General features: G+C 45.1%; 2 protein-coding genes across 2 annotated transcripts; both read left to right on the forward strand.

The window, feature by feature from the left end:
* Positions 1–1,042: 1,042 nt before the first annotated feature.
* Positions 1,043–11,669, forward strand: LOC124660862 (regulation of nuclear pre-mRNA domain-containing protein 1A-like). The gene is made up of 8 exons (XM_047198697.1): positions 1,043–1,196; positions 2,100–2,232; positions 2,743–2,990; positions 6,531–6,620; positions 6,718–6,871; positions 9,606–9,745; positions 9,889–9,924; positions 10,587–11,669. The coding sequence occupies exons 2-8, from the start codon at positions 2,157–2,159 to the stop codon at positions 11,265–11,267; spliced, it is 1,425 nt and encodes a 474-aa protein (XP_047054653.1). The 5' UTR covers positions 1,043–1,196; positions 2,100–2,156; the 3' UTR covers positions 11,268–11,669.
* A 2,367-nt stretch (positions 11,670–14,036) lies between these two features.
* LOC124662523 lies at positions 14,037–14,582 on the forward strand. The gene has a single exon (XM_047200351.1). It carries the CDS (start codon positions 14,091–14,093, stop codon positions 14,580–14,582), a length of 492 nt encoding a protein of 163 aa, XP_047056307.1. The 5' UTR covers positions 14,037–14,090.
* Positions 14,583–15,378: the final 796 nt, after the last annotated feature.

Below are 15,378 nucleotides of genomic sequence, written 5' to 3' on the forward strand. Positions count from 1 at the left end.
GATTCGAGAACTTGTAGGTACCCAAGCCTCTCGGGATCGATGAAGGGAAGAGGTGGGATGAGTGGAGAACGACGTGCTATCTCGCAACCCCAGTGACATAAAGGGGAAAGTAACGGTATGTGTTTAGTGATTCGTTTGGAATAAACGACATAATCATCTATCTTAATGCATTGATCTGCTTTACTTAATAACTGTTGTTACTCGCGGTTATGGGGACGATGGTTGGATCAATAGGATGTTGTCACTTCTAATTTTAGGGGCAATAGTATTTACGGATGTGCCGCTCACAAATCTCTTATCACTATTTTATTTAGTACACATTATTACCCTTCATTTCTATATGTATACGTAGATGCATAATAATCCTTGACCCTGGCCTATCTTTTATCCATTGAGTACAACCCAAAACAAAGTAAACTGAAAATGTCTGGTAAACGTAAGATAAAATTAACTAGCAAATCTTGTTGACGTTTTCCTTCATAACTATTTTATCAGTGCTTTCTAAGGTTGGACTAAACCTAGATCTTCTACGAAAAAAGCTTACAATACTACAATCCATAATCCGGATCGAAAGTATCAACCGGCCACTTGGTGAGGCAACGTAGCATGCATGAGCGAGCGCCAATGTAGTTTAGATTTTTAGAGCACCTATACTCTTTTCCTTATCTCGAGGTTTTTTAACGAGACGTCATCTAACAAAGCTCTTTTTAATCCCATATGTCATGTATTACTTTTTTCTGAATTTCTTTCAATTTTTTCGGACTGCTAGAGACAGCAAAATAGGAAAAAAAAAGACAAAACGGGCTGTTTTCGGCCCCGCGAGCCAAACGGGCCGACGTGCTGGTCCGTCAACCAGCTGTGCCGTGCCGGAAAAAAAAAGTACGCCGAGTTGCGCCGCAGCACGAGACGAAGCACGCTGCTCTCGCGTCACCACAGCCCCATCCAGCACATCCAGCCACAGCAGTACAGCACCGCCGCCGGTCGCCACCAGTAACGGACGTCTGCTCCTCCCCCAAAAAGGCCAAACCTTCCCCCCCTCCCCCGTCCACGGTTCCAATTCGGACGCCACACCCCGCCCCACCTCCGCCTCCACACATCTCCCCCTCCTTCCCTCTCCGGAACCAGCAGCTAAACCCTAGACTACAATTCCCCGCTCTCCCGCCCAATCCAAACCGCGAGCTTGAAGGCGCAGCAAGGTTAGAGCTTCCCCCCTTCCCGTTCCCCACTCCTCTGTGATGCTCTGGTCGGCTGTTGCTGGGCTTGTAGGCGGCGGTGCTCGGTTTGCCGCCGGCCGGGGAGGGCGCCTCCGCCTCCCTAGGCCGTCTCCCGCGGGGAATTTCCCCATCCGGTTGGTGCTGCGGAGGCCGGGATCGTACAAGATTCCTTTTTTTTTCTAGTTTATTAGGTTCTGCAGGCGTATGTGTTGATTGGAGCGGCAAAGATGGGATTTTTCTTCGTTCTAGTCTTGCTTGAGATTGCGCAGCCTTTTTCATTTACGGCCCCATCTACCTAGTATCTCTGTGATACTGGGTGCTGGGAACATGATCTGTGGCAAAAGATTGCTTTTTTACTGCGCCGTTTTTTTTCTGGAAGTGTCTGGATGGGTGTGAGCAGTCAATTGTTGTTTGGTGAGCTGGTCAGGAGCGTTCAAGCGGGCATCTGTGGAGTTTTGTTTCCATTCTCATTTTACTCGTTTGTCTAGATGCTTAGAACCCACCATGCTGTGCAATCACAATGTTGCAGATAACTCGTATGGATCTTAGCTTCTACCCTCCCCTTTTATTTGTTACTTGGTAGTATATAGTTGCAGATAACTCGGTCGAGGGCATTAAGAATATTTCTGTCCATCTGCTGTATCATCTGGGTGCTCCCCAAATGTTGCTTGGAGCACATTCTCCATGCTAATTTATCTTTTTCTTATGGACTGTATGCATATAAAAGGAAATTGTGTACACAGGGAAGGAAATGTGTGCTGCTTTTCTCATCAGCATATGAATTTTAATGCTAAGTACTGGTTTATTGTTTCCTTGTGGCTGCTCTAACATATCGCTTTATGAGGGTCGCTGGTTTTCATAGTGTGCTTGTGTACTATTTTGCAGATTTCTGTCTGATGTGCCACCTGGGAGCTCCTTAAAGAACAAGACAGGGTGCCCAAGATGAGCACAGGATTCAGCTCAGAGATCTTTGCGCAGAAGCTTGTGAAGCTCAATATTTCACAACAGAGTATAGAGAGTATCCTTGTACTTACTTTCATCCAGCGTTAACTTTGTGGTTTCTTTTCTGCATGTGCTTTAGTGTAACTATGGCCCAGCTAGCGTTTCTCACACAAGAGACTGAGTTGGATTGTTGCACCCTGTACAAACAGCACAAATCAATCGTTTCATCCTACTTCTTCAGTTGACTTGATCTCGCAGCTCACTGGCTTCTGTGGTTTTGGAAGCAAAACTCAGAGCAGACACCTTATGGAAAAGGTTAATATTGACTGTGTTGTTAGTTGCTACTCTTAACTTTTCAGGTCACTGTGCCAAGTAGACCTTTTGCATCCAGCTGATAACCGATTTATTTACGGGGCTGAGCATTTAATAGCACTATGCTAGTCTTTCACTAGTGCTTGCTCAAATATGCTTCTTCCTGAACTGTGTACAAAGTAGACAATTTTTCTGTAGGCTTGTCTAGTTATTAGCTCACTGCTCAGCTTGTCATTTTGCTAATAAATTATTGTTATGCTTAACCAAAAAAAAGCTTTATCACACTGGTGTGTCTTTCATCATCGGTGCTGCCAGCAAGTTGTTGAAACATGGGATAGAGATTTTCACTCTGCTCCTCAAGAGAGGAAGATATCTTTGCTATATCTTGCAAATGATATTATGCAGAATAGTAAGAAGGACGGCATGAGATATATACATGAATTTTTCAAGGTCATTGCTGCTGCCTTAGATGACTTGTTCACCAACGGAGATGATTTTGGACGGAATGTCGTACAAAGACTGGTATGTGAATCTTATTGATCTTTAACCACTTAGAAGCTCACATTCTTCAAATCTACGATTATAGCTATTATCTCATATTGTAATTGTTGTGTCTTTGCGGCAAGGCTGCTAAATTGTTGAGTTTAGCTATCTAGTTACTTTTTTGTGCATGTAATTGATATGTCATCTATTTAGGTAATTGAGAGTGCACATATTGCAATCTTTTTTACTTTATGCCCTTGTTCAATTGCTTCTGTAATTATTAATTGGTTGCAGTATGTCATGGAAGGCTGCCTTGTATTAGAATTCTTCTTAGATTTTATGTTCACCCTGGTGTCATACTCCTACGCCAAGAGGAGATCTGCATAGAAGGAAGGAGGCCACGTGTATAAAAGGAGGATCCAGGACCCAGCAGGAGGACCAACTTCTTCAGATCCACCGGAGCTCAAGCCTTCAAGTTGTCAGAATCCAAGACAGATTTGGGGTGCTCCGCCTAGTTTCGTCTTCATAGATTCATCAAGTTGCCCATTTAACGTCAGATTCACCTCTGTAACCCCCATTGTACTTTGCTCCCAATATAATATTAATCAACGGCAGTAGTACGGCTATTACCCGTACAAGGGGAGCCTGAACTGAGTAAAATTCATGTCTCGTAGACACATGGTGCCCCAAGCGTATCTCCACGACCAAGAAAATCATGTACAATCATCATACCCTTGCGAGGTCCCGATATTTTTAATCCTTGACACCTTTCCTTTGCGACAACTTTGGGGCCTTTGTGCAACCCATTGCGAATGTAGTCGGGTTAGACTAGACATTGCTGTAGGAGCAAATGACGGTCTAGACCTTTTGAGTCTTCAGTGAAGACACAATCCTTGCGGAGGTGGGCCATGGTCTCAATCAATCGGTATCTAAGGCATGCTTATTTTATTTCTGATTGGATCACACGGCCTTTGATTGTGGCCATAAGGGCAATCACTTAATCTTTCGAGGTGACATGTGAAGATGATCATTCTGGGTTTGGCTAGACAGGCTTCTCATGCTCATGGTACGTACAATGGCCATTTGTTTCTCTGTTTCACTATTCTGGCCTCGTGTACAATTTTTCAGCTCGGACCTCTTTAGCTGTAGCGCGAGCTTTCAACAAACATGGCTGGCGATGATTGCATGACTAATTCTAGGTCCTGTAATACTGGCGTATTCAGGAGGGAATTTTGAGAGTGGCGAAACAATGAACTATTCAATAGTGCTTTCCATGTTAGACACCACCTTTTTTTAAAGTATGTTAGGCACGGAGAGGTTAGATAACACCTTTGTAGAACCAATGTTGCAGTTTTGGAATGCCATTATGAACAGATATTGCAATGAAATCTATAGTTGGAAAGATCTCTAGTTACACGTTTGATGTTGACGTTACTCTCTCTAGTAGGTCTCTGTAACTTCTTACCAACAGAACAAATGCTGAATAACAGAGGAAGAGAAAGCGAAACGTTGGGGAGGGGGAGAGGGTGGTTTGTTGGGTTCAGTCCCACATCCATTGTGGGATGGGTTAGAACACGACTTAGAAAGGTGAGGGTGGCCCCAGGCTTTATTGGTGGAGAGGGCCCAAGACCTCTTATAAACCTATGCCACTCTTTGGTTGGGCCTATACATTGGGGTTGGAATGCTGTTTTAGCGAGCCATGGTTGCGTAAGAAGTGGCATCAGACCGTAGGTGCTCGAATACAAAATCTCAATTGAGTCACACTTGCAGGTCATGATTTTGGGGTGTATATCCCGATAGATGACCTATATGTGAGGGGGAGATTTGTTAGGTTTAATTCTACATTGGTTGTAGGAGGCAGAGCACGAGTTATAAGGGTGTTGGTGGCCCTTGCTAGCATGCTAGCCTTGTATGGATAGAGAGCCCAAAACTTCTTATAAGCCTATGATACTATTTGGTTGGGCCTGGGTGGGCGGCCCAACCACTGGTATAGAGGGCGGTGCAACAGGTACAATGATTTGGGTTGCGTAACAGGGTTGCCAATTGACAAGTTCCGAGCAAATCCTAGGCGCCAGCGTCCTACATCGTCCTTGGCGACCTTCTAGCCGCTAGGAGGTGGGGAGAACCCTGGATCTTTGCATGGCATGTAGTTTTGGCCATTTTCTCTTGGTTTTCTGTGTCCTTAGTGCCGGTGTCTCGGCGGGAGAGATGACGTCGTGTACAATAGTAGTTTCCCCGCGTGGCCTTCGTGGCTGATATCGGGGAGCTAGTGGTGTTGGGAAACCAGTGCTCGTCCTTTCTGTTTAGCCACAGTCTCTTTGGCAACAAATGCACCTACCAAATATATTGGTAAACAGGATGAGTTGACCAAAATATGACCTGCTTGTTCCCTTTTTAGTAGCTCATGTATCACGTGCACGGGTATTTGGTAGTGCAGGGTTGAGAAAGGCATGAATTAGGGTTTGATCTGGATTGTAGCATGGAGAGTCTCCATCGTTTGTAAAGTTGCAAGCGGGATGGACATGGGATGGCCGCCTCCCGTCTTATCTGGCCCGCTGGGACGTAACGGGATAAACGGGAACGCTGGAAGGGTCAGGTGCAGATCCCACGGGACCCAAGTCCCTCTGCCTGGTGCGTTCTGCGCGAGACAAAACTGCAGCTAGCTAGCGCTGCACGTTTCCGTCTTCCGCTGCATGTGTATGTACTACGCGACAGCTGCGGCCATCATTCCGGCGGGACCTGGTGGGCTGTCACGCTTAGCCCGTACGGGTTTAGTTAAAACAATTAGAGGGATACATGGGATTATAGGGATGGGATGGGACGCGGGATTAGTAGAAAATCCCATCCCACTTGAAACTTTAATCGTTTGTATGGTGAGGGCTTGTCCCTTGTTATAGCACGAGGCTCTGATCTTTTAAATAGCCAGGAGCAAGTTTTGGTTACTTATCTCATTTTTGGTTATTTATCTCATTGCACACAATCTTTTCGTATCTTTCTTATTTTCTAGGCGCCCCTGTGGAAATTTCTAATTGTTTTCTTGCTTCTGTTCATTTTCCTTTTCATTAGTGCTGCCTGCTATAACCAACATTTCATGATTATCTTTACTCATTTTTTTGCTTGGGCCAGTTATGCTTAAGCTTATTGGAAAGCACCGTGAGGTTTGCTAGATCTGCCCTGATGGGCCGTTGACGTGCAACCATGTAAATTTGCATTGGAAAATATTGTTAGCACGTGTCTTACAACATTCTTGTGTTATGTCTGCCCTGGTTACATATTGCAGAAATAGCCTGTGCATGTATATCTCAGGTCTTAGGAAAGTCTCTTACTTATGACATGATTGGGTTTGCATTTATTTGTGACAGTGACATCTCATCTTGCTACTTTACATTGCGTTGCACTAGCATAAAACTTTTTACGGGCTCAAATTATAGCACTTTTGAGTTAACAATTTTGGTGAAAGCAAGTATGAAAGCCCACACAAGTGTGATTTATGTGGTTGCTGGAATTGGGGCCGCTGTGGTGTTACATTATGTCTCTCTTTCCTCTGTTCAATATCATGACTTTGTGTAAGCGTTGCAGGTTAACATTTGGGATGATCGCAAGTTGTTTGGCACCCAAGGACAACTTCTGAAGGAAGAATACACGCGGAAATTTAAGGAGCTGAAATCAGTAAGTAATATGAATTATTTGTTTTGATATTCATATCATTCCTGTATGCCTGTTGTCTGTGCCGTGCACAACTTATTATGGTTCCACATATTTACAGAAAAAACCTGGTGGGGAGCTAATGGAGAAGGTCATATCGAGCTACAAGCATATGCTGCGTGCACCTATAGATGAGGACAAGTTAATGAGAAAATGCAACAGTGCTCTAAGCTTTGTTGACAACCTCAACAAAGAGTATGGAAACTCGTACTTAGGTAAGATATATATATATCGACACGGATTTTCTACAATATTGTCCAATATTGTCTCGTGATTCGTGTTCCCGTTAGAGTCGGTTAGCCATGCCTGCCCGTGTCAATGGAAAAAAGAGGTGTCCCATTCACACCTTACAGCCTGGCTAAGTGGTGCTGTCCACTGTGCAATCATCAGAAGGTCCACCAGCGCGGTGTGTGCGTCCCCAACCCCATGCAAGATCCATTCTCTCTTAACTTCTGAGAAAAATTCACAGATCCATTCTTTTTTTCGGTTAATTCACGGATCCATTTTTTAGGCGAATTAACAGATCCATTCAAGATTCAAACATAAATAGGGAGGTTCATGCATGTTTATTTAGTGACAACACGAATCGAATGAAGCATCATGCAAAATTCTGGATCAAAAAAAAAATGCAAAACAGAAAGTGAAATGGGGGGAGAAACTGGGATGTGAAGGTCAAACCAGGCCCTCTTCCTAGACCCGTGCCCAGGGAGGCAGGATGGGACGACGCAGTGCAGATCATCCTGGAGGCCGGGCTTGGAACAGGCGGCATGCCAGGAATCTGGTGGCCTCGCGATCCATACTCCAACCTCTTCTGCGCCATCATATCTTGATCTCACTTAACAGAACAGCTTTGGCAGATAGTAAATGAACTGAAATGGCACATAAGTGATCTTTATCTGCAACAAATTAGATATAATTCAGTGAAGATTCCCGGTTACCGATTGCTCGCAATGCAAAACTAGAACTGATCAGCCCCAAGCCCCCACAACCAGAACAAGAAATGACAATAAAAAATTTAAAAGGGAAAGAGGCCATCTTCGCTCAATCCCAGGGAAACTTGAAGTCGGATGGTTTGATGCAGTAGGACTTGCAATAGCAGCAAGAAACAGTGGAGATTTTATAGGAGCGAAATCACCTCCAAGGAGCATCTGGAACGAGTCACCCAAGACTAAGCACCTTCGCCGAGATATGCAAACTAAAAACACAGAGGTACATATTCGTCGGCAAGAAATTCTTTGGTGGTCAACACAAATTTTATTCAGCAGGAAAATTGTCCGATGTTAATACAATAAGTAAAATTTGCAGATCCAAGAAAGATACTACTTGGATCGTAGAAAGCCAAATTCTCAATCAAAAAAAAAATCCCAACAAACATCATACAGGGTAGACAGAGCTAACACATGGCCCGAATCCTGGCTTTACTGAGGAGAGCAACAATAATCCTTTGCTGAAAGATGCAAAATGGCGGAGCAGTCCTGGCACAAATCAGGCCCGATACAAAACGGCGGAGCAATCCTGGCACAAATCACAAAACTCAACTCAAAAAATGTCTCAAATGGAAGTGGTGTGTTTATTTAAGCACAGTGCTGAAAAAATCCGCTGGAATTGAGAAGCTCAAACGATGACCGATCATTGCCACCCAAAACCAAATCCATGACACTAATTCAGCCGGTCCTTGCCGAATTTTCCACGAAGATCTGCCCAAATAAGGAAAACAGTCAAAACACGCGCAATAGGATCCCACTAGAGAATCTTCCGGCCACATATCTAATAGAGAAACAATTCTCTGAACCGGGAGATGGAAGAGGAAACTCCCTGGGCGCCAACGAATTCCGCAACCGTGCTCGGACAGCGGCGGTCGATCCACGCGGAATCCACGGATGCTGCAGCCAGATCAAACCAAAGCAGACCAATCAAACAAGAGGAGGGGTCCAGTAAGAAATCACACTGATGGGGAGAAGAGATCGGCAAGAAGAAAAATAAATCGAAATTTCTCTTGTTCTACGAACTTCGATCTCGGCCTGTGGCCATGTGCACGTACGCTCGCCATCTTCGGCAGTGGTCCACGGTGGTCCGTGGAAGGCTTGAGGAGGCGATGCGGAGGTCGCGGGCGGCTCCTGGGAAGGGAGCAGAGAGAAGGTGGTGCTGGGCTGCGCCGGAGTGCGGGCGAGAACATGGGGGAACGCTTGTGAGAAGATCTGCGGGTGGCCAGGGCAGGCGGCCGAGCTGGCTTCTCCGCTGCGGCTCTCGGGCTGAGAAGGTGGGTTGGCTGGTGCGGTTCTCTCGCGTGGGTGAGTGTGGGTGGAGCCGAATAAAAGGAAAAAAAGAAATCCATTGGTTGCTAACGGCGTTAGTCAGATCTAGGGTGGAAAATGCCCTACGGGCTGATCGAATGGTAGGATGGGTGTGCACAGTTATCACCCTAGGCACCCCACTATTTCCCATACATATAAAATGTTATTTTGCATCTCATCTAGTATTTAGTATTATGTTGGTGCTGCGCAAGCTGGTTTTAGTATTATATTACTTTAAATCTCATCCAGCTGTTAGTATTATCTGGAGCTTCAGTGTCATTCTGTTGCTTAACTGATGGCCTGCTTCACATGTGGGTTGAAGAATGAGACTTTTTTTTCTTTAATTAGGAGGTACTATATGTATAGCAATCTGCTGTCCTTTGGATATCACTACAGTATTTGTTTCCTACATTGGAAAAAATGTACCTTTAACAGTGGCGTTTGATCTTTTCTCGAAAAATCAGTCAACCTGTCAAAATTATGCTGGCACGACAGAGCACACTGGCTAGTTCCTCCTTGCTAATCCATCTAAACCAGCCAACCTGGGTGTATGTGTATCCAGCTGTGTATGACTGTATTCCCCTTTCCATAGACTGCTCCAATTATCAGTTTTTTACTCTTTGTAGCTCAAATATCTTCACTTGCATATTGCCAGGGAGCAGTGATGGATCTAGCTTTGTGGAGGAGCTGCAGGAACAACATAGTACCTTGAGAAACACCATTGACCAATTCAGAACGGCTGAATCACTCAGGGCCACTCTGGTTTCTCATTTGAAGGAAGCACTCCATGAGCAGGTGTGTAAAAGTAAATGCCTATGCAAAGTTTAAGATCTATTTTTTTGCGGGCAAAGTTTAAGATCTATTTGACCCTTTGACTGAACTATTTATTTGTTTCATGGATATTCAAATGCTCCTTGTAATGTTTGAGTTGTTTTCAGGAGTTCAAAATGGAACTAGTCAGACACCAACTTCGGGTATGTTCCTACATTCAACAATGTTTTTTTTTCTTAAGCTATCTGGTTCTGCAGAATTCCAATTATAGCACACTTTACGAAAAAATAATTTTGAAAGAAATAAAATTTGTATTTCATAAAGAGATATACACGTTGAAGGGCGGGCCTGGCGCAGTGGTAGAGTATCTCCACTTGTGTCCTGGAGGTCCTGGGTTCGAATCAGCCTCCTTGCATAATAAAATGTAAGGGAAAGGCTGCCTAGAAATACCCTTTCCCCAGACCCCTTTTAAAGAGATATACACATTGTACATCATAAACACATCAATGCATGGCTGGGTCCTCAGGTGTTGTGTGCACTAGAATATTACCTCCTGGTTCCTAAAACCTGGCAGCCCAGTTTTAGGCCGTAAAACTCCAGAATGGGCTATTTATTACCTGCTTTCTGTGACTTATATAACTGGCATATTCGTTTGCAAGTTTCTTCTAAGTAAAGAATTAAAGGGTCTGAAGTTCGGATTTGGGTCAAATTGATATCTTCTGTACTAGGTGGTACATAATGGTTTATGCCTAATTTGTTCAAAATCAGTCTGGTAAGCAGCGGAATTGCATTGTCTCAGTGAGGCAAGTTATGCATGGGTGCTTGAATAGCCGTACTTTGTACTAACGTTTCCATTATTTACCAGGCAGCTCAGGCCCGATACAAAAAAGCTGATGACCTCTGCCAGAAGCTTGGAATAGATGTAGCAAGGCAGGAACCATCTAAAGGACTTGAGAACTCCAGTTTCTCTGAAGTGCCTGTTACTTCTTTCCCAGTTTCAGCTAATGGTGATTCTTTTGAGAAGAGACAATCGACTGCAGTGATGTATTCACGGGAAGGAGATGGAGGTGAGTATGAGACCCTCAACGGTGTTTTTTCTTCAGGAGCCACCAGGGACAGTATTGACCAGAAAATAGAAGAGCACTCTCCTGGTAATAAGAAGCAGAAGCTAGAGAACGGTGGATCTTTTCCTCACCCTCAAGCACCACCACCGCCGCCCCCATTCCCGTATCCTGATTTTGAACAGCCACCACCACCACCTCAGTATCCTCCATCACCAGAGTCTAGCCCACCGCCACTTCCGCCTTCAATGCCACCCCCAATCCCACCACCACCACCTACAACTGATGTATTTATGCCAGTTCCTGCTGCTCCAATGGGAGGAATGCCGTACAGCGTTTTCCCACCATTTCCTCCGCCTGTAAACTATCCCATGATCAACATGCCACCGCCTTTCCCTGGTGCTCCAAACCCTCCTCATCTGGGTTTCCCTGGATTCGGGGGTCCGTTCTATGGCCCGCCTTTCCCGTCGGCACCCCACCAATGAACAGAAGTTCTGTATCAGCAGATTAGTAGTGCCAGTCAGCCAGCATATGAGATCGTGGTACATGGAGATCTGGACGGCTTGCCATAGGTTTCGTTTCAATCAAGAATATGGCCCGTGATGATTCATCACTGTATGTTTGTTGTGGAGCCTGCAAGGCTGTCCCAGTGTTGTACATTTTAGTCAGTTAGCCAGAGATTAGCTTGCTCAGAAAGTTAGTTAACTGATCTAGTTGTTCCTGACTTGGTCGTGGAGTGAAAACTATAGATTTTGATGTGTCTGGATTCTGTTGCTCTGTCAGCCAGAAGAAGTGTGTCTGGCAGTGGACAGATGCTGTCTAGCATGACATGTTTGTAACTTGTTATAGCATGTGCTAGTTACAAGATTATCAGAAATTAGAATACATAGCTGTCCCTGTGATGTTTTTCCTGGGGTAGGCAATTCTAGTGCTTGGTGTAAGGGGGTAATGCTGCTTGGTATCTGAATCTTTTGTCCCCATACTTCTCCTTTCATTTTCATTTCTGTGTTGCCGTAGTGCCTGATATTTTTGCGTGCCTATTCAAGCTTTGCTTCTAGACTCATCATGTGTGTCTTTGTTCCTTATGCACGCTGTTTTCTGATGCTGCAGTCTTTGACTACTTGGTTTTTCCTGGCTTCAGTGTTGTAGGAATGCTAAGCTTCAGTTGCAGCAACTGTGTTAATGTTTTGTGTAGATCCTTGATATAGGTAGGTTGCTTTTGTTTTTGAGGGTAAACAGTGGGAGAGAGTCCCACTGCAACTTTTATTAATATGAAGCGATTTGACAAGATAATTACAGGGTATAAACCTAAAAGTCTAAAAAAACTGTCTAAACTTACGATTTCCGCCATTGTTTGAACGTTTCAGCATGCTTTTATACAGGTTGCTGGTTATCTTGCCTGTCTACTTCTGCAATAGAGTATTCTGCTCTGTAAACCTTGATATTAGCCATTCATACATGAGTAGTGCTCTTATTTCTCGTCCATCCACTTTTTTGCTTGGTGATTTGTCAGAGGGTAAAGCTGCTTCTATATTACTGTGTTCATTTGCCACTGGATCCTAGTTATAAGTTTTGATGGACGCTCCTAAAAGCCCACCTGGATAAGTCTTAACACCACATAACTTGGACCATACTAGGCCCTCTTTTGACTTGCAGAATTGCAGAAAGAATATAAATAGTCAGAATTGTAGTGACATGTCCTCTTGCGTCCTATATGGCAGAAAACCATGGAGTAGACACCCAGTACATGGAAAAGAATGGAGTTGTATCAGGCGGTTTGAGTGGTACCCCCTACGCACAGTAGCTTTCGACCTTTGCGAAGTCCCCACGCAATTTGGGCGGTGATGAAACATTCTGCAAATCAAAGTCCTGTACGCATTGACTGTCAAAAAAGAACCCCTGTACGCGTTCAACAATGAATCGATACGTGGTAGTGTAGTAGCTATCAGATAGCTGGACAAATGCCACTGCACTGTTGTCAAACCCAGAGCTTTCAGGCTCTGCAAATTGGCAATCGCTGCCAAATGTTTCCTCCTTGAAGTTATGTTTCATCTCACGCTGTAGCTAGCTAGCTAGCAGCATGTGGCTGACCATTATCTACCTGATGTCTGTGTGTGTGTGTCTCACCATCAGCACACAGCCCCTTTGTTTGACACACACGATCTAGCTAGCTAGGTTTCTCAGTCATTGGCACTTGCAAGTCATAGCACCAATAATTTGGAAAGCAACACTTCATGGAGCCACTTCGCTTGCCTGCCTTTCGCCGTGTGATTACAATGAAAATGATTTACTCGAGAATCCTATGGACAACGATGTTTCTATAGACATAGGGAATGATTCTGTATGCAGCGTCGGTTTTGTAGTCCGCTCATGATTCTCTCTTCTTTTCTTCTTTCAAATCTGGCCCCGAGTCTCAAAATCATCCGTTCTACATGGTTTGAGTCTGCGATGAAAGTCGAACACCACCAACTGTTGAAGGTTGAAAGATGGATATGTTTTTCATTTCACATGTCAGTTTCTTGCCGTGGGTTCTCTAATGGAATAGCTTAAGAAAACAGAGAACCCCAAAAGGCAGTCTTTGCGCATATCCATCCAGAACCAAGTCAAACAAATACATTTAACACAGACAAGTGCATGTGCATCTCCATTATTCCTCAATTTGTGCCAAAGTGACTAACAATATATATGGCTCATATCCATCCAGGCTTGGCGTGAGTCTGAGCCCAAGCCAGCCGATCTTCACATCTCACATCACCTTGGAGACGTCGACATTCTTCTTGAAACAAGACTAGATTCCCTGGCTCCATCTCTTATATGGAGTAGCTTAATTCTTAGTCGACTCATAGACCACATGGTTACACTATGATTTGTGCAATGCAACCATAAGTTGCAACTTGGGTTACAATTGAGATTTGTCCAGTTGCACATGAGGTTGCATGTGGGAAAAAATCCGCTTCGTGATTCGTTCTAGTCATGAGTTGCAACTCATAAAAATAACCGGACCATTGTATTGCTAGTCATGAAGATGGTTGCCAGATATTGTGGAACTCCTCTTCCTCCTGGTCAGCCAGATATGCTGGCCGGCAAGGCAATGCCCCCTCGTCAGCATCAGGTCTACGCACCATGTCACACCACTGCGTCTTCAGCTAGGCTATCTTCATACAGTACCTAGCTAGCTTACTGTGCATAGCTCGCATACTATATACACACGCGTGCATGCATTAGCTCGATCCATCCATCCGTCATAACCCGACCGTCCGGCATCGATCTTGGTAGCCCTCCCTGCTAACTAATTTGAGCCCCGCGACATGGCAGCCGCAACGGAGAAGGGCGGGAGGAGGAAGAGCCTGGTGTCGAGGACGCTGGAGCGGTGCAGGTCCGGGATCACGAGCGACGCCGGCAAGCCGTCCACGGTGGCGGGGTGCTTCTCGGTGTACGTGGGGCCGGAGCGGGAGCGGTTCGTGGTGCGCGCCGACCGGGCCAACCACCCACTCTTCCGGCGCCTCCTCGACGACGCCGAGCGCGAGTACGGCTACGCGGCGCAGGGTCCCCTCGCGCTGCCCTGCGCCGTCGACGCCTTCCTCGACGTCCTCTGGCACATGAACCACGACTGCGACGACGGCGATAGCGTGGTTGCACCGACGTCTCCGATCTGCGGCCTCCAGCGCGGCGGCGGCGGAGGCAACAAGGGCCGGGCGGCGGGGCACCGGGTGCTCAGCACGGCCAAGTCGTCGCCGGCCTCCTTCTTCCTCTCGTCCAAGGCTTCTCTGACGACGACGACGGATGGCAAGAGGAGGTGATCGAGCGAGCTGCTAGTATCTGCGCGTGGTGCGTCGACCTGCAGTACGTAAGCTTCATGTACTTAGTCTCTCTCACGCATACAGCTTAGCTGATTTAGGTTGATAGGAGTCAAGAGAGGAACAAGATCTCTATGCATCAACGCATGCATGCACGCGTGCGGGTGCTACAAAAGAAATACTCTAGAATCATGTTCGAAAAAAGCAAAGGAAATAGAAATAGGCATTCTTCCATGTATACAAATGTAAGTACTCAGAGCAAAGATCAAGCAAGTAACTACAAGTCTACAGATAGTTGTGGACGGCCTATACATATGCGACTGCTCATATATCATGTCACCAGTCCTGCACGCCACTGTTGACCGGCTCCTGGCTTTTTCGACCTCCGGAGACACCCCTACAACGTATAAAGTTCTCACCCGGGAAGCACCCCCGGTGCACCCATGAGTTTAGATGTACATAAATGTTTTAAAAAATTGTGAAATAAATTTACAACATTGATGCTACATGTATCTATCATGTCATAGTAGTAACATTTAAGAACTAAATCCAATATGCACCTCAAGAAATTTAAAAACAAAAATTTAGCATTGATGGTGCCAATCTGTCAATTTCATGACCCAATTTTAACTAGCCCATTCATAGCTAGAGTTGTCCTTTTTGTTTCTCTGGTTCGGTTTTGAATTTAGATTTGAACTTTTGTGAAATGATTAACATTTTTTTGTTAGTTTTTTGTGACTTTGATTGTTAGGTTTATTGAACTTGTTAGGTTTATTGAATTTTGCAGTAGCTAGAGTAC

This window comes from Lolium rigidum, chromosome 6, assembly GCF_022539505.1.
Source record: "Lolium rigidum isolate FL_2022 chromosome 6, APGP_CSIRO_Lrig_0.1, whole genome shotgun sequence".
Classification (NCBI taxonomy): Eukaryota; Viridiplantae; Streptophyta; class Magnoliopsida; order Poales; family Poaceae; genus Lolium; species Lolium rigidum.